Here is a 21,960-nt window from a genome sequence, read left to right on the forward strand (position 1 = left end):
AGCTGGGTGATTCTGCTGATCTGGGCTAAGCTCCTCTAACCTCACTCTACTTCCGTGTCACTGGCTGGTCGACTGGCGTCTCGCTGGTCCAAGATGGCGTCTCTCACGTCTGCTAGTTGCTTGGGCCACATGACTCATCCTCCAACAGGCCAGCCTGGGCTTGTCCTTGGTTCCCTGAGAGCAGGTAGAAGCAGCAAGGTCACTCGCGGCCTAGGCTTAGAACTATAATGTCACACCTACCATATCTGTTGGTCAGAGCAAGACACAAGCCCAGCCTGAACTCGAGGGGTGGAGGAGTGGACTCTGCCTCTTTATGGGAGGAGCTGCAGAATGCCGTAAAGAGGCCTAGAGGCAGGGAAGTAATCATTGAGGCCATTTTTTGCAAACAGTGTATCTCAAATAATAATAACAGTCATTATTATTATTTTGTTGGGCTCTCAATAGGGCTGCAGAGTTTGTTGCCTTTCTTGCATGGGAGAGAAAATCAGGCAAAGATGTGAATTAACCAGCAGGGGTGGGTAAATAGTCCTAGAAAAGAAGCTTTCCACACATTGCATGTATTTTCCTCTGCCCCCTTTTCTATATCTGAGAGCTAAGCTTTTTTCTTTTTTAAACGTATTCTCTTTGAACGTTATGAAAGCCGAAGTTGTCTAAAATGAGACGGACGGCTTTCTTAGGCTCTATTATGTTGGCCTAATTACATATCAGCAAAATGTTTTTCTGGGGCATTGTGTGTAAAACAAAGAGGAAAACATCTCCAGCCGGCCCCAGCATCCTTGCCCCTCCCTCTGCTGGCAGAGGCAGTGGTCCTGCAGGAGGCCTGTGGGGGGATGGGGGCCAGGAAGGCAGGGCTGCTGCAGCTGCCACTGGCCTCAGATGGATTTGCCCTTTCCCCAGAGAGGACGAGTGGCACAGCCTCCCTTCCTCTCTCCTTCCCTCCAGCACACCTCATGGTGGCTTGCATCTGGGGAGGGACTGTATGTTTGCTCTCCCCACCCCCTGGACCGGGATCTCCTACAGCAGGAGAAGAGGCTCACACATCTTCGCTTCCCGGGTGCGTGGCACAGAACCAGGTTGACTGGATGTGGAGAATCATAAGTGAATCGTGGTACCTGGTATAGTCGTGCCCTTGGCGATACTGAAGGACTCAGTGGAGTTTTCTGCAAGACCGCCGCAGTGTTACAGCCCCTACTTTCCAGTTGATAAATGAAGATGAAATGTTCCTTCTTTCCAGGTTGGCATTCCCCTCTCCTGCCCTGTCCTTGCATCTCTACTTTCTATCACCTGAGGGCATGACTCATCTTCCCTGTGTGCCATCACGGCCAGGGGCTCTGCTGGCCATGGCAATGTCAAGGCAGACCCCAGATTTCCTGAGAACATGTTTACATGCCAGCCACTTCCCTCCTGAAGCATCCTGGCTGTGGTCTCCTGAGACCTCACGGTCTATCCAGAGATGGTTTTTCAGGCTCCGTGTTGCTTGCCCTCTCAAGACATTAGATGGTGTGGATCTTTCTTCTTAAACGTGTTTCCTACCCTGGGCTGCCCTCCAGCCAGTTCCTCCCAGTTCAGGGCTCTTTATCATCTTCTGCTCTCCCCGCCCCAGGAGACCCAGTCCTCAGCCAGCCTCACCCTCCTTGAGTTGTTCTCCACACGTATTGGCCAATGCCTCCAAGTCTTCATTTTCATCTAACCTTTCCCTGGCTTTAGACTGTGTATGAGTGCCCTATTGCTGCTGTAACAAATTACTACAAACGTAGTGACTGAAAACATCACAGATTTATTCTCTTAACAGTTCTGGAGGCCAAAAATCCAAAACGGGTTGTAAGGGATTATAATCAAGGGGTTGGCAGAGTTGCATTCTTTCTGGGAGAATCTGTTCCTTGCTTTCAACTTCTAGAGGCCAACCTGCTGGTGGCCAAGCACCCTGCCCTCTGTTCCCATCCTCACCTCTCCTTACCTGACTCTGACCCGCCTCCTGCCTTCCGTCTAAGGACCCTGTTGATCACATTGAACACACCTGGTTAATCTCCCCATCCCATGATCCTTAAGTTCATCAATCCGCCGGATCCCTTTTACCACAGAAGGCAACCTCTTCCCAGGCCCCAGGATTTAGGACGTAGACATATTTGGGGGGAGTGAGTGGGCATTCTTCTTTCTACCATAGGAATCATTCCCTCTCATTGTGGTCCTTGGCCCATATGCCTTGGTTCAATACATGAGCAGCCATTACCCATTGTGTTGTTATGTAGCATTATTTATTTAACAAGCCCAACACTGATTGACACAGGTGGTGTCCAGTGTTTTGCCATTGTGAGCAGTTCTCCAGTGAATAACTCTGTACATTTGTCATTTTTTTATATACAGGATCCACTCCCAGAAGTGCGGTTGTTAGGTCAGAGGGTACATGTATTTGTAATTTTGAGAGATACTGTCAAATTGTTCTCCCTGAGGTTGAATCAGTCCTCCTGCCAGCCATGTATGAGAATACTTGCCTCCCCACAGCCTTGTCAGCTAAGTAGTTCTCAGACTTTGGGGGTTTTCCAGTATGAGAGGTGAAACTATGATATCACAGGGTAGTTTTGATTTGCACTTCTCTTATTGTGAGATTTAGTATATTTTCCTCTGGTTTATGGCCATTAGAATTTCCTTTGCTGTGACTCTCTTCCTAGCCTCATCCCATCTTAAAATTTGGATTTCTTTTCTTATCAATTTTTAAGAGCTACTTTTTTGACTGTAATTTGAGCTACAAATAGTTTCCCATCTTGTCATTTGTCTCTTGCCTTTGCATAGCTTGTCATTTGTCACGCAGTAGGGGTTTTATGTCACCAAATTTATTATTTTTTCTTTATGTTTTCTGGATTCTAAGATGTTTAGAAATGGCTTCCAGTAGGCCCTTTAAAAATTAATAAAATTGTGTTAAATGTGGGGAGTTGGACATAGGTAGCTATTTCTTCTCTCTTATGAAAAATCCCAGTGAACTGATACTAAAAGAATGATAGATTTATTTGTAAATTTATTTGTAATCCCCAAATCAGTACTCTTGGTGCTTTCACAGTCACTTGCAGATGTATACTTAGTGGCAAAAAAAAAATTATGTTGCTGACATGCATGTTCCCAGCTAAGCTTTCTCATTTCAGCTGTCATGCTGTAAACAAGTGTCCTGTTCGCATTTCACTTAGTGCCACATCTTTCACACGCTTGTGTGTTTTGTTGGTGATTTCACTGCATAAAGTTGCCCCCAAGCACAGTGGTGCAGTACTGTCCTGTGTTCCTAAGAACAGGAGGGCTGAGATGTGCCTTATGGGGCAAATATGTGTGTTAGGTAAGCTTTGTTCAGGCGTGAGTTACAAATCTGACCAGAGGCTAACAGGAAGCTAACCCTGTATTTCCCCAGGAACAGTGGTTCAGTATCTGCTAATTCAGTGTTTGTGGCAACATTATAGAACAGAACTCCCACAAATAATGAAAAATGACTTTAGATGATAGATAGATAGATGGATAGAGATATAGGTAGGTAGGTAAGTAGGTACGTGGATGGATGGATGGATAGGAAGATAGATGATAGATAGATAGAGACATAGAGCCAGATAGGTATATAGATAGGTGGATGGATGGTTAGATAGGAAGATAATAGGTAGATAGAGACATAGAGAGAGACATAGATAGGTAGGTAGATGGATGGATGGATAGATACCCACAAGAACAAAAAGATTGGAAGAAGAGAAAGTGGTAGATGTATGATTTCAACAGATTTTTAGAAGATGGAAGGTGCATGGAGGAAGGCGGATTAATTTAGCAAAGTAGAGGAAGCTGCACCTGGATGTAGAAGGGATCCTGAGGAAAGCTCTGGTCTTCGAAGCCTAAATCACTGCAGGATGGTGGGATGTGAACTGCAGAGCTGAAAACTGAGGCATTGTGATGAAGTCCTTACACAGTGTGGTAAGATCCCTGGCTCCAACCTCTGTCTTGTGCAACCTAGTGACTGCGGAGATAATTCAAGGATCAGACGAAACGACTTATAGAAATAGAATATATATATCCGTGAAACAAAACCAAGATGCTATAAAAAAGAAATGCTCAAAAGAGAAGAAAGAGCTTTGGGGTCTGAAAATAGGGCACCAGAACATTTTAAAACATACAAAAAGACTGGAAAACAAAATAAAGGACATCTTTCAGAAGGTAAAATTTTTAAAAAGTAAGAAAACAGGGGGAAGGAAAGGTAATAAAAGTAACATATCAGTCCTACGTTTCGACTAATAGGAAGTCCAGAAAGAAAGAAGACAGAAATGGAAGAGAGAAAAATTATCAAAACAACAAAAGAAAACCAAAACACTTTTCAGAGCCAAAGGACAAGAATCCTTTGAGTGAAAAGCCATTGAGTGTACAGCCCTTTAAATAAACACACACACACACACACACACACACACACACACACACACACACACGAAGGCATGTTGTGAAATTCTGGAACTTCATGGGGAAAAATATCCTAAAATCTTCCAAAGCAGCACAACAGGTTACACTCAAAGTATTAGTAATCCAAGTAGATATCACTATAGCAATACTGACAGCTAGAAGCTAGTGTAGCAATACTTCTAAAGTGTTAAAGAAAAAACAGATTTCAGCCTACACTTCTGTACCCAAACTTAGTTAAAAGTGAAGACAAAGACATTTTTAGGAGTGCGGGGATGCCAGTAACCTCCAGGGCATTGTTTCCTAGGGAGCCACTAGAGGATATGCTCCAGCAAAATGAGGAGGAAATCAAAACAGAGAAGACACCAGCCATAGACAGTAGTGGAGGGAGAACACAGCCCTGGGAAGCATCCACACCAGATTGAAGCAAGGGTACAGAAAGTTCCAGAAATTATGTCCCCAAGTGGAAAAAAGTAGAACTAATATATTTAGGTACATGGGATAGTTATTGATGGGCAGGAAGAAGAAGTGTTGGAACATGTGGAATGAATTAGTGATGGGTTCATGTAAAACCACACAGATGAAAAAAACTGAGGCCACAGTTAACTCCAGGAAAAATAAAGGACTTAATAATAGATATATTTAAATATTTAATATAAATAATATTATAATTATAATATAATAATATTTAATTATCATAATAAATATATTTAATATAAATATATTTAAGTAAATATATTAATATTTAAATTAATAATAAATATATTTTTTTAAAAAAAGAAGGTGTGGTCACAGTACATTACTTGACCCAGCAATATTTGCAATAACACAAACACAGACTTTTGATTTAATTAAAGTTATATTCTAACCATTTGGGGCATCAAGAAAGAGAAAGTAAGAAATGTGAATGGGAGCTCTAAGCCTTCATTTCCCATGGTAGGAAATCAATAGATACCTAAAATTGATAAGTAAGGAAATAGTATATAAACAGGCCCTGCCAATTAGTGTTAGGCATTAGTGCTTCGGTAGCAATTTTACAAAAGACTCTTGCAGGCCTCCGGCTTCACATGCCCTCTCCGGGAAGGGAAGGGAAGGGAAGCACCCAGCTGGTGGCTGTCTCCAATCATTGTTTCAGGTGTGGAGACCAGCCCAGAAGTCCTGCATACTTTTCAGACATGGAAATTGAATTCCTCTCTTCATTCACAGTCATGAATAAGGAGCAAAGTATCATCTTTTAAGCTGTTTTTCTCCCAGATTCTTCCAGAATGGAAACAAGAAGAAAAGAAGAGCACACTGCCATCAGGATACAAACTTTCTCACTGTACCAATGTGTTACCTCCTAATATTCCCCTGCACAAAGGATCTTTGAAAGGATCAAAAGACACACGCATTTCTTAGTAAACTCTACATCGTGTTGTTCTGTTTTGGGAGGGTAAGGGAAAGTTGTGTCGGATGCCTGTTTCTTTAGTGGATTTGCAACTACGGAGAAATTACAGGGAACAAAGGAAAAAGAGCCATAAATACAAACGAAACGCTTTTACACAAGTCAAAGAACCACAGGACATGCTTCATTTTTTTTTAACACTCCAGGTGTGATCGGAGATTACGTATCCACACAGGAGAGTGGAGAGTTAATTAAAATTTTTGCACCTGTTCCCAGAAAGAAATGTCTTTTCATTTGATAAGCGGGCTGGCTTTGGAGTGCTGTTTGTGCTTTTCTCTCCTCACTGGAGTGTCACAGAAAAGCAGATCAAAGAGAGCCTTCCATCCGATGCGTTTCCGACCACCTTTCTCAGCTAATGGACTTGAAAGCCTCTTCCACTGACTGCATGGAGTTCATGTCATATTTTAGAAATGTCGTCTTCTGACTGTGTTGATAATATGCAAACCGGCTTTGATAGGTGCTTGTGGAAAACCACATTAACCGTTAATTAAATCAAGACCAGCCCAGAGGGTTGGAGTGGGAGAGTCTGGCAGAATGAAACACCTCACCCCCTACCATTTGTATTTTACTTTTCAACCCGTCCTGTGACAGCCGGCTGGGAACACTTGTGATTGAACTCTCAGCTCTCTCAAGCAGGGTCATGTTTTGCTGTGTTTTCGCTTCTTCCTTTTAGTCTTTATGATTCTGTACCCTCTGGCTGACATCCCCTACCTTGAGGGGAAAAGCTGTTGGGGAGAAATCCTGCCGTCTTTCTCTTTAAGATGGTGAATGAGGGGAATAAAATAGAGCAAAGCAGAAGCAGCCCCTCGAGGCCTGTCTGGGCAGGCGGGTCAGGCTGCCTCGGGGGTGCCCATTGTCCCGCCGTGCTGGGTACCCGAGGAGAAAACCCGGCCGGGGCACAGGCACCAATAAAAGGACTCCATCCTGCCACTCAGGGCTTTGTGAGCACCACGCTTGTCCTGGTTGCCATGGTGACTGTCTGTGGCTGGTTTGTCGGAGTGCTTGATAAAGTGGGAAGGTTATTCTTGATAGACCCAAGTAATCTTAACCTTGCAGAGCTTGAGTGTGGATGTACCATTTTCTCTCTCTTCTCTTTAAATCAGGAATGCAGGGATGGGGGCACGGGTTCTCAGGATAAAGCTGCCACAGCAGGTGGTGAGGGCCCTGCCCAGCACAAGGGACACTGGCCGTAACTGGTCTGGAAGGGAGGTCCCGTGTGTCCGGAGACCAGCAGAGACAGGGGTGGCTGGGTCATCCGCTGCCGCCTCTGGCCTGAATGGGGGCTTCAGGGACGGGGCCAGAGTGGGGTTGCCTGTCCCTCTCCCGTCAGTTGGTTGTATTTGTACCTGTCTCTCCTCTCTTTTCCTTTTCTTCCTGCTCCCCTCCTTCATTAACTCCCCTTCCTCTCCTCCTTCCCTTGCCCCTTGAAAACAGTATTAGTAACAGAGCAGAGCCTTTCAAAGTCCCCCGACTTCTCCCCTCCTGGAGGATGAAAGGAAAGGTAACAGCTTGCCTTTCGAGGAAATTCAAAAGTTAACAGCTGATCATTTCTGGCCACAAAATGGCAGACTCTTTTCTGTCATCCGTAGAAACCTAATTGATTATCTAGGCAGTACTTTTCAGACTTAGCTGCATCTCAGCTACTGGGAACACTCTAAAAAAAACAGAGCTACCGAATCATCCAGCAGTTCCACTCCTGGGTATGTATCCGAAGAAAAGAAAACACCAATTAGAAAAGATACATGCACCCCAGTGTTCATAGCAGCATCATTTATCATTGCTAAGATACAGAAGAAACCCAAGTGTCTATCAATAGATGAATGGCTAAAGAAGATGTGGTACATATACACAATGGAATACTATGCAGCCATAAAAAAGAACGAAATAATGCCATTTGCAGCAACACGGATGGACCTGGGGGGTAGTATGCTTATTAGTGAAATAAGTCAGATGGAGAAAGACAGATACTTTATGTTTCCACTTATATGTGAAATCTAAAAAATAAAATGAATGAATATAACAAATCAGAAACAGACTCACAGATATAGAGAACAAACTAGCGGTTATCAGTGGGGAGAAGGAAGGGGGGAGGGGCAAGATAGGTAAAGGGGATTAAGAGGTACAAACTACTATGTATAAAATAGATAAGATACAAGGATGTAATGTACAGCACAGGGAATATATATTTTATAGTAACTTGATATGGAGTATAATCTATAAAAATATTGAATCACTATGGGGTATGCCTGAAATTAATATAACATTGTAACTCAACAGCACTTCAATTAAGAAAAGAAAAAAAAAAACAGACCCCTGGGTCCCACCCCCAGAGTTTCTGATTGTGCAGGTCTGGGTGGGGTCCCAAGACTCTATTTCTAACAAGTTCCCAGGTGATGCTGCTGGCTTGGGGACCACACTTTGAGAACCACTGACATAGGCCAAGGCTTACTTTATATAGTTGAGGCTCCCCAAGGGTACAGTGGTTGCCCAGTAGCCACGCTGGGATGGATGCCCAGTGATAGGAGTTTTAAAAGCCATTGGGAGAAGCAGGGCTGGTTGTTCCCTCATGTCTCTTCTGGCCCCTGGTTCTGTCCCCAAAAGGCCTCCAGCAGGACAGCCCCTTGCCGTGGGCGGTCCCCTCTGAGCAGCGCCGCTCCCCGGGTGAGCCTCTTCTCAGCGCTCCAGGCCCCTCGCGGTCTGCCATTTGTCTGTGCTGGGGTCCCCCCTGGAATGCCTCTTCCCCAGCTCCGCCTGTCCATCTCCACCCAGCCCCTGAGCCCCAGGAAGCCCTCCCTGACCACAATCGCACCATCTTTTTGCTAACAGTCCAGCCTTATGGCCCTGCCAGTGGGTTGTTTTTTATTTCGGTCACATGCGTGTTTGTGCCGTGGCCTCTCCTGGACTGAACTCCAGCAGCAGGACTGTGCCTTCATTCACCTCCGACCCACCTGGGCTCCCAGGTACTTGCTGAATGAGTCCTGTGGCGGCCTCCGCTGGAAGGACTCTACACACGTCAACAGTGTTTGAAGCCATTACCAGGAGCTGACCGAGCAGAGAGTGGGTGCAGAGTCTACGCAGGGAGGGCTGGGGATGGAGTCGGAAGTTAGCCTGCCTCTCGAGAAAGCAGGATGTGAGGCCCAGGCTGGCGGCCTCACAGTGGGATTGTCTCCCTGTGGGGGCAGGACTGGGTTTTTAAATTGAAAGGCAAGCGTCAGTCCCCTCCCCCCACTCCTCCCTGATTCCAAATGAAACACCTTTCATCTACTCCTTTACGGCGGGATGTGTAACACAGGTGAAGCTCCCTGTTTGTGTGCACTTGCAGGTGTGTGTGTGTGTGTGTGTGTGTGTGTGTGTGTGTGTGTGTGTTGCCGCTGTGGCTGGATGCAGATGACTCGATCATTTGTCAAATGTAATTTAACTCCCCACAAGATGCTCTGAAACCATCCAAGCAGTGGGTGTTGTCATGGGCTTAGGTACGTCTTGGAGGAGAAGTGATGGTGTTTCTTCAGTGAAACTCACAGGAAGCTATTTGTCCAGACAAGAATAAAACAAAATGAATGGATCAACCCTTTGGCTCCATCTCTTTGCCGACTGCACAGACTGAGTCGGGACTGGAAAGAGATCCCATGTTGGCAGTTGGGCTCCAAGCTCTTGAAGCATCTTTGGAGCTGGAGTAGGGCCCCAGGCTACAGGGCATCCCGCCCCTTTCTGCTTTGTTGGGTTGGTGGATTGGACGGTCCCCTCTCTGTCCCTCAGACGTCATTGGCTTGAGGCAGCTGCAGCCCTGACTGTGGCCTTTCTCCCCAGGGTGTCGAGGTGCAGACAGACTACGTGCCCCTGCTGAACTCTCTGGCCGCCTACGGCTGGCAACTCACTTGTGTGCTGCCAACTCCAGTCGTCAAGACAACGAGGTAAAAATAACCACCATTACTGTTACTGAACACTTGCACTGTTCCCCAGAAGCTCTTCCGTGCGTAACTTATTGAATCCCTGTGAGTCTGGTGCTGTTACATCAGTTCTCCACCTGGGAGACGGCAGGGTCAGGATTTCAGAGTCTTAACTACCCCCCACCCGGAGCACCCCTCTTCCCACGTGGGGAGCCTCGGCCAGTGAGCCATTGCTGCCTAGCCTGTCACCTGGGCTGAGGGGACCCAGGGCTCTCAGATGCAAAAGAAACTCAGCATCTGCTGTGTGCCCCGTGCTGGGCTAGGCAGGCACGTTGCTGGCGCGCATGCAAAGTCTCATCTAGTCCTCAGAAAATCCTGTGAGGTGAGGTGGGATTTTTTTGGTTGTATTTAACTGATTTTATAGCTGAGGAAAGTGTGGCCAGGGAGGTTGAAGCGCTAGCGCAAGGTCACAGAGCTGGTCAGTAGCCCCACCAAGGGGACGTGAGGCCCTGGAGTCTCAGCCCTGGCTGTGGCCCTCCCTACGATTTCACGTTCATGGTCGTTTGTCCACCCTCAGCTCTGCTTGCCGTCCCTTGAGCCCGTGGGCTTATCCTAGTCTTACGAACCCTAAAAGCCCTTCCATCTGTCTTTTGGGTTTGCTATCAAGCTGGTCCTTCTAACTACCTGTGGGGTGGTAAGCATAGATGTGGTTCCCATTTTACAGATGAAGAAACTGAGGCTCAGAGAGGCTCCATCACATACCCAAGGCCACACGGCCAGCAAGTGGCAGAACCCGCGACTAGACCCTCAGTCTACAACGGGCCACCTCTTTGCTGACCTCTGGGGGTACCCCCTCCCATGGCCCTCAGCCCCACGCTACCTGAGTCCTGCTGCGTGCTCACACCCGCAGGTTATGGACGGCCTGTGGCAAGCCTAGTGACCTGGGGGACAGCAGGCAGTGCAGCCCCAGAGCACAGACAGAGGCAGGAGGGTGGGCGCCCATCACTGCCTCTCCTGGGCCCTCATCACGTCCCCAACCCCCCGGGTCTGTGCAGCTGCAGGAGCCAGTCTGCAGCTGCCCTTGGGCCCTGCGCCACCGGGAGATTTCCGTACTGCTTCTTGGCCAAGATTTCTGTGGGCACAGGGTGGTGCCATGGAGGGGAAGGAACTCCGGATTTGTGACCCAGAGCTTGAACCCAAGTCCTGAGTCGGCCGATTGCTGTCTACCTTGGTCAAGTCCATGTAGCTTCTTTGAGCCAGTTTCCTAGTCCATGCAACTAAGAATGCTGCCTGCCTTGCATTCCAGAGGACAAGAGCCCCCCCCTGAGAATGTATCTGAACATGAAGCCCCCGCTGGCTCTGTGCTCGCAGCCCGGAGGGTAGGGATGGTCTCTCTGTCTCAAGCAGTCCCACATTCTAAATAAGCCTCCATGATCCTCCACCTTCGTGGCCTTAAATGACCCTTGCAGTGGAGTGGAGAGTACATGGGACCGGGCAGAATCCCCACTGTGTGACCCCCGGCCTGCTCCTTGACCAAGCTGAGCTGTCCTGTCCTGTCCCGTTGGTGGAAGTAGGGGTCCCATTGTTTGGAGCACCGGGTGCAATCGCCCAGCCCGGCTGGAGCACAAAATAGAAAATGCTAGTGTCCTCTACCTCCTTTCCCTCCAGCACCCCACGTAGTGACACATCACCTCAGCAGAGAAGACGTTTGCCAAATAGAGGTTTAAGAAAGTGATCCGAAGGCGCGGGGTTCGCGGTGGCCAGAAAACAATGATCTCTATCACAATATTTCTAGCACCTTTAAAGGCAGCTCCTTGAGAGCCTGCCTTCCTGGGAGGAAGGCGCACCCCCTGTGCCATAAAAATGAATAGTGCCCCCAGCCCATTCGTTAATGCCAGTTCCCGCTGCTCACAAGGGTGACTCAGGGTGGTGGCCGGGACCCATGCACAGCCAGGCCCTCTGCCCAAGCTCCTGTAATCGCTCAGGTCCTCACTGGCCGCCCATCCCAGGCCAACCAGGTCCCTCCTCGGCCTCATTCCCAAAGAGACTTGGAAGAGGCCTCCACCCTCTGGTATTCACTGAGGCCACTTTGTCATCATTTGGCCAAGATGGTAGCTGTCATTTCACATCACGGGAAAGGGGGTTTTCAGCCAGGAAGCTGCCTTTCAAGGATGCACACAAAGGTTTAGTTGGGCCCCTGCGATAGCAAGCAAGCGTGGGGGGCCTGGGGGTGGGAAGGTGGGGGGCTTCTTGACCTCCGACCTCTCACTCTCGAGCGGCCACCTTCCTTCCCACGGGCAGCCGGCCTGGATGAAGTTCAGGATGGCGGCCTCCGTGTGAGGTGCGGGGCTCCTCTAGGTATAAAGGACTCACTCATTCTCAGCTCTGCTTGTGTTACAGGGAGGGGAACGTATCCACCAAGCAGATTGTCTTTCTTCAGAGACCGTGTCTACCTCAGAAAATCAAGAAGAAAGAATCAAAGGTGAGTGACCTTGGCTGCTCTGTTTTGCTCACCAGAGCCTAGGGACACCTGAGCCCCTCAGTGACGTGAGTCACATCCGGGGCAGGTGAGGGCGCCGGAGCGCCGGAGGGCCTTGTCGCCGGTCTCCTCCTGCGAGGATGCTCAGGCCACCAGCATTCACGAGGCTGAAGGGGGAGTGGGAAGGCAGCTGCAGTGTGACTCGGGCTGGGACGGCCGAGCTCACGCCCAGCTTCTCTGTATCTCTTAATCTCGTTACAAGCTGGTTGACGCCCTGCCCTGCCCGTGGGTCCCTTGGGACGTCAGAAGTTTGGGGAGCTTGGCAGAGAGAACCTGCCAGACCACATTCCCCACAGACCCCGCCCTGCAGGTTTGAGTGGCAGTGGCTCGTACAGACAGAGGGCATCTCCCCTGTGGAGTGAGTCCTCAGTCCAGGCTGTCCTGGAATGGCCAGGGGCCTTCCCCCTCTCCCTGGACGTCACGTGAACTGTCCCAGAAACACAGTGGCACTGAGAGACGTGGCCGTTCTCAGTTTTGCCCGCGTTTCCTGAGACTGAGGCCAAGTCCTCCCCTCGTGTGACATGATTCCGGTGCCTCACACCCCCGTGTTCACGGTCACTCGGGAAGAGAGTCGAGGGAACCTGCCAAGCGCCTGGAGCCAGCTGGCTCCCCCTGTGACGGACAAGGCCACACTGTGGGGCAGAGCCCACCAGACCCGCCCGTCCCCTCGCCAGGCACCATCCCCGAGCTCCCCACCCGCGGTTTCTCTGCAGCCAACAAATCCGAGGGGGGGGCCCTTGTGGGAGGAACGCCAAGGAAGTAGCTCCGGAGCCAGCTGGGGTGCAGTGCGGAGGAAGGGCTCTCCAAGCTCGGAGATGCCAGTGTGACAGGTGACAGCAGCAGAAGACCAGAGGCAGCCACCGAAGCCACCGTTGCCCGCCAGGAGCAGCCGGCCATCAGCTGGAAGACAGATGGCCCCGGGCTGCCACCGGCCACAGCTTTGCATTCACGCAGGGACATTCTAGCAGCACCGCCGAGGTCTCCCGCCAGCTTTTGCCCTGACGAGGAGGGCTTGGTGCTGCCTTTTCCTGCCAGCGCGTCCTGGTTGTGGTGCCAGCAGATCCCAGAGGACAGACGGGCGGCTTGATCCTGGTGAAGTCTGCACACCTCACCCAGGGGACAAGCCAGCGGAAACCCGAGGGCAGGGAGACGTTAGGGGTAGAGCTTTAAGGCTGCTGTAAGAAAGTAGAACAGCGTACCTCAGGGGAAATCCAGGGAGGTGGGAGTCAGCCTTTTCTGGTCGGTAGAGACGTCCACCCACAGTGAGCTGCACGAACCCGGGCAGACCTGCTCATTCCAGGGCTTGGGGTGACAAGCACTGTTCTCTGTGTGACCTGGGCAGGCCACCTCACTGTTACAGCCCCAGATGGGGGGACTGTAGCATCCCATCACCCCCTTCATCCACTCCTCGCTCAGCTGACGGGTCATCGTCCTGCTCCCAGGAGATGGTGCCCCCCCCACCCTTGGCCACGGCTCCATCCTCACCGTGCCCTAGACCCCGCGTCACTGACACCGTTCATACCCTCCATCGCTCGAAGCACTGTTTTCTCTCGGCTGTCCCACCACTCTCGCCTGGTTTCCCACCTAGTTCCTCATTTCTAGCCCCGTTTCTCCCCATTTTCTCTCACCTCTTCCTTAGAAAACCTCATCCACCCCCAGAGTGAGAAAATCTCACTCACCACCTCTGTGTCAACGAGTCTTACCTCTGCATGTTCAGCCCTGGCTTCTCCCCTGGGACCCCAGCTCCACCTGCCCTGCGGCTACTCACCCCACCCCCCGACCTTAGAGGAACAGCCCAGAGGCTCCCACACACCTAGAGGTCGCCCTCGGTGCTTCCATCTCCTTCCCACCATATTCAGTCTGTCCTTAAGGCACATCTGTTTTAGGTCCTAGACACTCTGGAACCCCCTCTTCTCTCCATCACCACCGGCCTGGACTACTCCTCCGATCTCCTGATGACAGGTGTCCCCTTCAGACATGTTCTCCACTCAGTGCCAAAGTGAACTTTAAAAAAAAGTAAATTGACTCGTGTCACTCCACTGCTTAAAATGGTTCTAAAGCGTTGGGTTTTTCTTAAGATAAAGATGGAAGCCTGTACGGTGGTCCACACGGCCCTGTGGGATCTGGCCCCCGTCTTCCGCATTCCAGCCACTCTGGCCTTCATGCGCGTCCATGCCCCTCGCTGCCACAGAGCCTTTGCTTGGGCAGTTCCTCTGCCCCAGATGTTCTCTTCCTTTGTATTTTTTGGGGATGGTGTTCTCTCCATTTAGACCAAGCCAGGCTCCTCTGTGATCCACTGGGAAGAGCCACGTTCCTCTCCTCTCCGTTTCTAATTATTTGTGGTCAATCCTCCACCAGTAGAATCAGACGTTCATTCTGTGAGAACAGACCCTTTTGGTCCTCACTGTTGTATGCCCAATGCCTGGCTTTTAGTTAGTACTCAACAAATGCTTGCTGGATCAATGAGTGAATAATGAAACTTCTGAGCCTGAGACATGCACAGTATGTCTAGCGCTGAAATTTCAGACAAGAGATTGCAAGATTCAAACATCAAGGATGCAGCATATTTAGTCCTCTTTAATCAGCCAAGTGGACAAAAGCCTCCAGTCAAGACCTTTCACCATTTGAAAGAAACCTCTCTGTGTATCTCTGAGTGTGGCTTTCAAAGCAAATATTAACCTCCTTGGAAGGTAACAGGTGATTTCTACGACACGGGAGAAGTCTGCCTTCCCACTAAGTTACTTGAAGTGGAGGCAGATACGGACGGTTTCTTAATGTGTGAATGAAATCACCAGCCCTGCTGACGTGGAGCTCTGGACACACACGCTGCTGTAAAGCGGAGGATTTTTCCTTTTCTGCACGCATTTCTGGCATGGACCGCTAGTCGGGGTTTTTCTCAGTTTAGGTACCGGCAGTACACTCACGTGCCACACACACACCCGGCTCAGGAAGGCCCATCCACCCTGCTCAACTTGCAGCTGCTGGTTGGGTTCAGAGACTCGCTCTGGAACTGCTCAGGCTGTGATGCATCCTTCAGGCTGTGGATGCTACAGTTCTCCCCTCAGAGCCTGCGCACGGAAAGCTCTACCGCCTCGGATCTGAAATACAGTCGACCCTTGAACAACGTGGAGGTTAATCCGAGTGTAATTTGTAGTGGGCCCTCCGTATCCAAGGTTCACTGACCCGAGGATGCAACCAACCACTGACCGAACAGCACTGTAGTTTTTACTCTTGCCAACCATCCGCGTGTAAGTGGACCTGCATCGTCCAAGGGCCAAGTGTAGTTTTGGTTGTTCCGTAAAGACTGTGACTGTGTGACTTTGGGCAAGTTACTTAACCCCTCTGAACCTCTACATGCTCATCATAATAATGGTGCTAACAGTGCCTAATGAGAGTACCGCTTTGGGGATTCAGGGAAATGGGAAAGCTTGTCCCAGTGTGAGACACTCAGAACATTTAGCTTTTAGATTATATAGACCCTGAGTTCGGGCCACTGCTACTTCCCTGCTTCATGAGAATGCCCTCTTCAAAAGGAGAGAAGGAAAGGAGAAGACTCCAGCCAGAGCCTCCGGGTGACCTGGCTGCAGCACCGGGACAGCTGTGGTGGCTTGGGGACCCCGGGCAGCTTGGGGAGTCAGTGACATCACCACTCCCCATCTGAGGACACAGAAAACGGTGCAGTCCTCGAAGACATTTGGCTTGGCAGATTTTTCTGGGATGACTCCGAAGGACAGAAAAACATTGGCTGGAGTAGTTCCCATCCAGCTCGGCATGGACAGTCCCAAATCTTTCTCTGCCCAGCAGCCCAGGCAGGGTCCTGAAGAAGGTGGCTGGTGTGCCCGCCACAGGCCCTTTCCGGTCTGTGTCCTTCTGTCGTATTATATCAGGAGGTCAATGCAGTGTGATCCTCTACAGGAAGCTGGATATGGCCAGGCACCCGAGGAACCATGAGTCTGTTGTCTATTTATAGCAAGAGCAGCCTCTGAGAGGACATCGGGTTTGCATTAGAAAACAGCCAGGGTCCAGGATGGAGTCTGGCACAGGTAGAATGGGCACAGCTATACACCGCCCACCCGCAGAGGGTGCTGTGCCCATCCACTACGGTGTGGGTTGGCCCCCGGGGTGTGCACCCAGACCTGGGGGCAGGGGCAGCTCTTTTGGAGATGAATAACTTGCCCAAAGACAGACAGCTAACGAATGCCAGAACAGAGGTTTGAACCGGGGTCTTAGCCACCACACTATGTGTAATGCTTTGGTGTCTTAGCATTTAGGGCCTTTCAGCCGAAGCAATCTCCCCAGTTTTCTGGCAAAAGTAAAACTTCCTCTAGCTTCTCTGTGAGTTGACTGCCTCTCGGATCGCTACATATAGGCCCGTTTGACTGGCCTTTTTCTAAGAACATGCAAAATGCAGAGGGTCTGTTTGGAGACATCCATTAAAAAAAAAAAAGGCTCTTCCATTTGGGCTGGGATGAAAACGCAGCAGCTTCTGCGCACGACAAGGCAGCAGTTATGCAGCATGATTGCCTGGTACCCAAGAGCTGTGTACCCAAGAGCCATGCCGGGCTGGCGCTGGAGGCTGCAGCATCTGTGCTGAGGTCAGAGGTCCTGGTCCTGCACTGGTGCTTAGGGGGCCCCAAGATGCCTGCTTGGCAGTGTCTACTGAAGTGGGTGCCTTTGGGTTGGGGTCTGAGGCACCACTTCACCTGCAGAGGGGGTCCATTGTTGCAAACTCATGGCTTGGGCGGAAGAAACTCAAACTACCCCCAGAGGGAAGTCCATCAACCATCGTACAAGAGAACCCCCAAAAAGGAGTGCCCTGGGGAAACCCAGCCAACGCTGTAGGTGAACTCATTTGGGATTTGCAGGGAGGGCGGGTGGAGGAAGACAGGATAAATGTTAAATCCTAACCTCAGCACGCACTTCACTCTTTTTCCTCTTCTTTGATGGAATATTCAAATTTACCAGTCTTGTCCAAAAGGGGCTCAACACACGAACCCCAGGTTGCGTTCAGCCTCGGAGCCCTGAGTGTGTTTAGGCAGATGTCTTATTTGAGGAAGTAGACTTCTACCACCAAAAACGCCACAAAGTTGGCAGATTTTTAAGAATTCACATAGCACATTTTTGCTTCTTCCTAGCAAAGTACTCAGATTTATCTGTGCATGGTAAAGCCTTAGGAAATGGTTTTCCACGGATGGTGCAACTGCCCTCCCGGGCTCCCCTCTCTAGCCTCGCCAGAAGTCATTCGAACGGATGGCTCCCTTTATTTTTCTTTCAGTCACAGAATGGCTTAGATTTAAGTCCATATTTGGTGAAACCAGTGTGCCGCGACTCAAGTGGAAAGAAATGAAACGAAAGAAAGAAGTGGAACTTCAAGTGCAACCACGTGTCCCTGGGGCCCGGAGCTGCACCTGCGGGGTGGCCGAGGCCCTTGCCCGGGGTCCAGGCCCCCGATTCTCTTCCCAGCAAGACCCGTCTCTCCCCGGGGCCTCCTGACTCCAGTCCTCCCCCACCCAGCACTCTCGGGGCTTCGCTCTTGTTCTCCGTGCCTCTCACAGCTGGGCGTGGCACGTCCCCAGGACCCTGTGGCTGGTGTCACCCCAGGTGTGCAGCACGCAGCTCCCGGCCCCTGACTCTGAGCACCGGGGACCGGGGCCCCAGGATGGCAGGGCTCAGAGGGGCCTTTGCTCAGGACCCCTTATGTTTGGGGAGTGGAAGAAGGCCACAGTTCTCACTGCTTGTTACCCAGGAGTGCATCCCTCTCTTGTAAACACAGGGACCCATTTCTCCGAGTCTTCCTTTACTACCCTTCACGTTTCTGTGTCTGCTGGAGCTCATTCGCCCGGATTTATTCCAAGCACACAGGCTCCCAAACTGTCTTCCTCCAGAGCAGCTCCTGCTGTCAGCAGACTCAGCAGGACTTTGAATTTTTCCCCCTCTTTTCTTCCTCAAATTAATTTCTCTTTCTGGAGATCAGCCAGACCTGATGTGTGGATGCACCAGTAACTCCTCACTAAGCCCCAAGCTGTGTTTTGACTCTTAAAATTTCAGGACCGGCTCCCCTGAAACAGGGAGCTTGGCTAGCTTGGCCGGGCTCTGCCGTCCTTCCATTCATCCATCTCACAAAAGGTTTTGAGCACCTTCTCTGTGCCAGGCTCCATGCTGTATCCCAGGGATGCAGGGGTGCAGAGGACAGATGGCATCCCTGACCTTCTGGACTCACATCTTGTGTCAGTAATGGTAACAGCAGACACACGGGTATATTGTGTGCTGGGCACAGTGCTAAGCCTGCTATGTGGATTATTGCATCATTGAATCGAAATAAATACCCTCTAAGGCAGAGTTTGGCAAACTACGGCTCTCAGGCCAAATCTGGCCCACTGCCTGTTTTTGTAGATAAAGCTTTATTGGAACACAGTCATGCCCGTTTGCTCACGTGTTACCCATGACTGCTTTTGTGCTATGGCAGAGTTGAATGGCTGCAACAGAGAACATAAGGCTGCAAAGCTTAAAATAGTTATTACCTGCCTCTGTACAGAAAAAGTTATCGACCCTGATTTAAGTTAGAGTTACTCCCCCCGTTGTATAGATGAGAACACGGGCCAGTCTGGGGCGGGGGCGGTGGACTCTTCACGTGGGCGGATCCCTCCACGGCTTTGATGTGACCCTGTCCTTGCCCAGCTCTGTTGCTGACTGTGCGCTTGATCCTCTCTGAGCTCCATAGACTTCCCTGTCCCACAGGGAAATGCAGGTGGGGCTCCCTGGGAAGCAGCATCTGAGATGGATTTGGATGCGGTTTTAGGGGGAGTGCCCTTGGGAATAACACCTGTTGGGGAAGGAGGGCGCAGGAGTGGGCAGAGGGAGATGTTGGGCTGTGATCGTAGCTCTGGAGCAGGGATGGTCTTTTAGAGTTGCCCAGAGTTGGAAACAGGAGGATGGGCCGTTGTCCACGCCTGGACCAGTCATCGGTCGTAGCTTGTCCCTGGAAGGGAGTGAGACCTTTGGGGAGGTGGCCGGACTCAGAGAGGAGCTTGGCTGGGGGCTGTCAGCCTGCCCATCCTACAGGGGGACCTGAGCACCCGGGTTCAGTGCCCTTCTGGCTGGGGTGAGCTGATGAGGTGGTAACCAGTGCATAGTATCTGTAGCTGCTCAGAGTGGAAAGGAGTGGCCGGAGCCCTGGCACTTAGGAAGAACAGGCCCGTGTCCCCTCACCCATCCTGGTCCTCCAAACGATAAGATTTCAGCACCTTCTTTCCCAGGCCTTTGGTATGGGGCCAGCTGAAAGAAATACCCCTCGTCCCCTACAAAACCCTGGAATCCACATCTGAAATACACGCCATGGCAGGATCAGCAGGCTCTGGGTGGGTGTGACATTTGGGCTGTGATTCGGTTTGGTGCCAGGAATGCCCTGCTCCGGGAATACCGGGCATTGCGTCTTGCTGCCAGAGGTGACGTGGGCGTGAATGCAAACAAACATCCAGGGGAAGCTCTAGATTCACAGAGGATGCATGTATTTATCCCCATCGTCTCTGATTTCTAGTTTCAGTGGCGATTCTCCCGAGATGAAATGCACAACAGGCAGATGAGGAAATCCAGAGGTAAACTCGGTGCCAGAGAAAAGCAGCAAGCAGAGGAAAATGAGAGGAATCTAGAAGACCAGTTTCCCAAAGCCGGAGACGTGGAAAACCGTGTGCCGGGGCTGCAGCAGGAGGACTGGGCCTCCGCGGAGGTGAAGGTCCCCGTGCAGGCGGAGGTCCCGGGAGAAAAGCTGTGTCCCGACGGCCGGCTCTGGGTGGAGGCTGGGGCCGTGCAGAACGGTCCCTTCGGCCACAGCCCCGCCCCGGCAGGGGGCTGCACTGGGCACCCCGGTCCTGATCCTAGAGAGGATGCCGGGGAGGGGGATGCTGAGGAGATGGCTGCAGAGCCCGCAGCAGCAGAGGACAACTGAGGCTCAGCAGGCGGTGCTGGGGCGTGAAGAGCTGGCAGACCTGGGGCACAGTGCCAGCTGGGCTGGGGGCTGATGTGCCCTGGTGTCACATGTTACCCTTCGGCTTGGCTTGACCTCTCCTTGCGAGCTTACCTGAGCCCTCCGAGGAGGAGCTGGCTCCCTGACAGTGTTGGTTTCTGCACATCCATTTGAAATGTGTCGTAAGGCCCTGGTGTTAGAACACAAGAGGACAGGTTACTTCCAGACATGCAGGCTGGAGGCCCCGCCCCGGCTCCACACCACTCCTCCAGGGAGGGGCTGGGCCATCCAGTGCCTGGGCCCACCCCCACCCAGAGCCTCCAGGGGGCCTTTGGGCCAAATCCCCGTGCCTCCCTGTCTACAAGTCAAGGCTGAGTTGTTCATCCCCACACCCCGAGATGGCCGTGTCCAGCCCGTGCTGTCTGCTGCAGCTACTTGGTGATTGTAACAACCCCTAGTGCCCAGTCGGGCTGCCTTTCTCCATCTAACCCCCCCGGACCTTGCTGCTTTGGCAAAGAAAATAACATTGGGAGGGGAGGTGCCCCACCTCCTGGCTTTTCTCCAAGTGTTCCCATAGATACTGGTAATCTGAAAATGAAGAGGTAATTCTCTGTGTGTACCCACTCTTGCAGAATGTCCAAGAAAGTATTCTGTGTTAGTGTTAATGCCAAAAGTTTTTTTAAAGATTTTGTATTCAGCACATCACATGAACACACGTTCTTTCTGTCATTTCAAGGCAAACCGACTGGTGGCGAGCCCTTGTTACGTGCTATTTTAATCATGTGTCATTAGCCAAGTCACTTCCCATGTATGCTATGATGTGTTTATATCATCCAGAATGTGGCTTTAAGTAGATGCAGCTGGCAAACCTTGGAGAGAGTGTCAACCGTCTTGACCAACATCCTGTCTCTTCTCTTTCTTGTTTAGTTACTTAAAGCAATAAATCATCTATGAGTTTAGTGCACTGTGAGTATTGAGTATTTATCATGTTGCAGCGACAAGTCCTATAGCCTCGTGTCCCCTATTCACGCTTCCTAAGTTTCTAACTCCTGGCAGCAGCTGGATGACTTTGGAGTAGAGATCAAAGCTTCTGGGGAAGCAGCGGAGCCAGCTGAGCATGCTCTGCTTTCTCGTCATTTGTAGAAAGAAGACAAAAAGCGGGATTCAGGTGCCACCAGGTAAGTCAGGGCACGGCCATCTCCCATCACCCCGGGGTGGTGGAGACAAGTACCTTTTTAAAACAAATAAGAAGCCCCACGTCAATTTCTAAGCATGTCTCCAAGCTTTTAAGTAAATTATTTAATGAGGTAAGTCTTTTACCTGCTTGCAAATTTGCTAAAACACATTTTAATATATTTTTATAGGGCAGAATTGAAAACCCTTACACAGCCACATTGTACGGTCATTTTCCTTTTGATTTTTGAGCAAACTTCACACCCAAGCCCCAGAGCTTACAGAAAGGCTGAAGGCTCTGTTCGAAAAGAAGATAGGGTGTTTTTTTTTTTTCCAGTTATACATGTATATGTATTTTTCAGATTCTTTTTCCTTATAGATTATTACAAAATATTGAGTAGTTCCCTGTACTATACAGTAGGACCTCGTTGGTTATCTATTTTATACATAGTAGTGTGTATATGTTAATCCCAAACTCCTAATTGATCCCTCCCTTCCTCCTTCCCCTTCAGTAGCCCTAAGTTTGTTTTCTACGTGGGTC

At 50.4% G+C, this 21,960-nt stretch overlaps 1 protein-coding gene across 1 annotated transcript in view; it reads left to right on the top strand.

Moving 5' to 3' along the window:
• The window catches only part of RFTN1 (raftlin, lipid raft linker 1), a 196,652-nt gene extending 175,444 nt beyond the window's left edge, over nucleotides 1-21,208 (top strand). The window contains exons 8-10 of the mRNA XM_024747830.1: nucleotides 9,665-9,768; nucleotides 12,145-12,226; nucleotides 19,821-21,208. Coding sequence (XP_024603598.1) covers nucleotides 9,665-9,768; nucleotides 12,145-12,226; nucleotides 19,821-20,228 — 594 coding nt within the window. The 3' untranslated portion in view covers nucleotides 20,229-21,208. The remainder of the gene's footprint in view (nucleotides 1-9,664; nucleotides 9,769-12,144; nucleotides 12,227-19,820) is intronic.
• Nucleotides 21,209-21,960: the final 752 nt, after the last annotated feature.

Source organism: Neophocaena asiaeorientalis, unplaced genomic scaffold, assembly GCF_003031525.2.
Source record: "Neophocaena asiaeorientalis asiaeorientalis breed wild unplaced genomic scaffold, Neophocaena_asiaeorientalis_V1.1 scaffold33, whole genome shotgun sequence".
Lineage (NCBI taxonomy): Eukaryota > Metazoa > Chordata > Mammalia > Artiodactyla > Phocoenidae > Neophocaena > Neophocaena asiaeorientalis.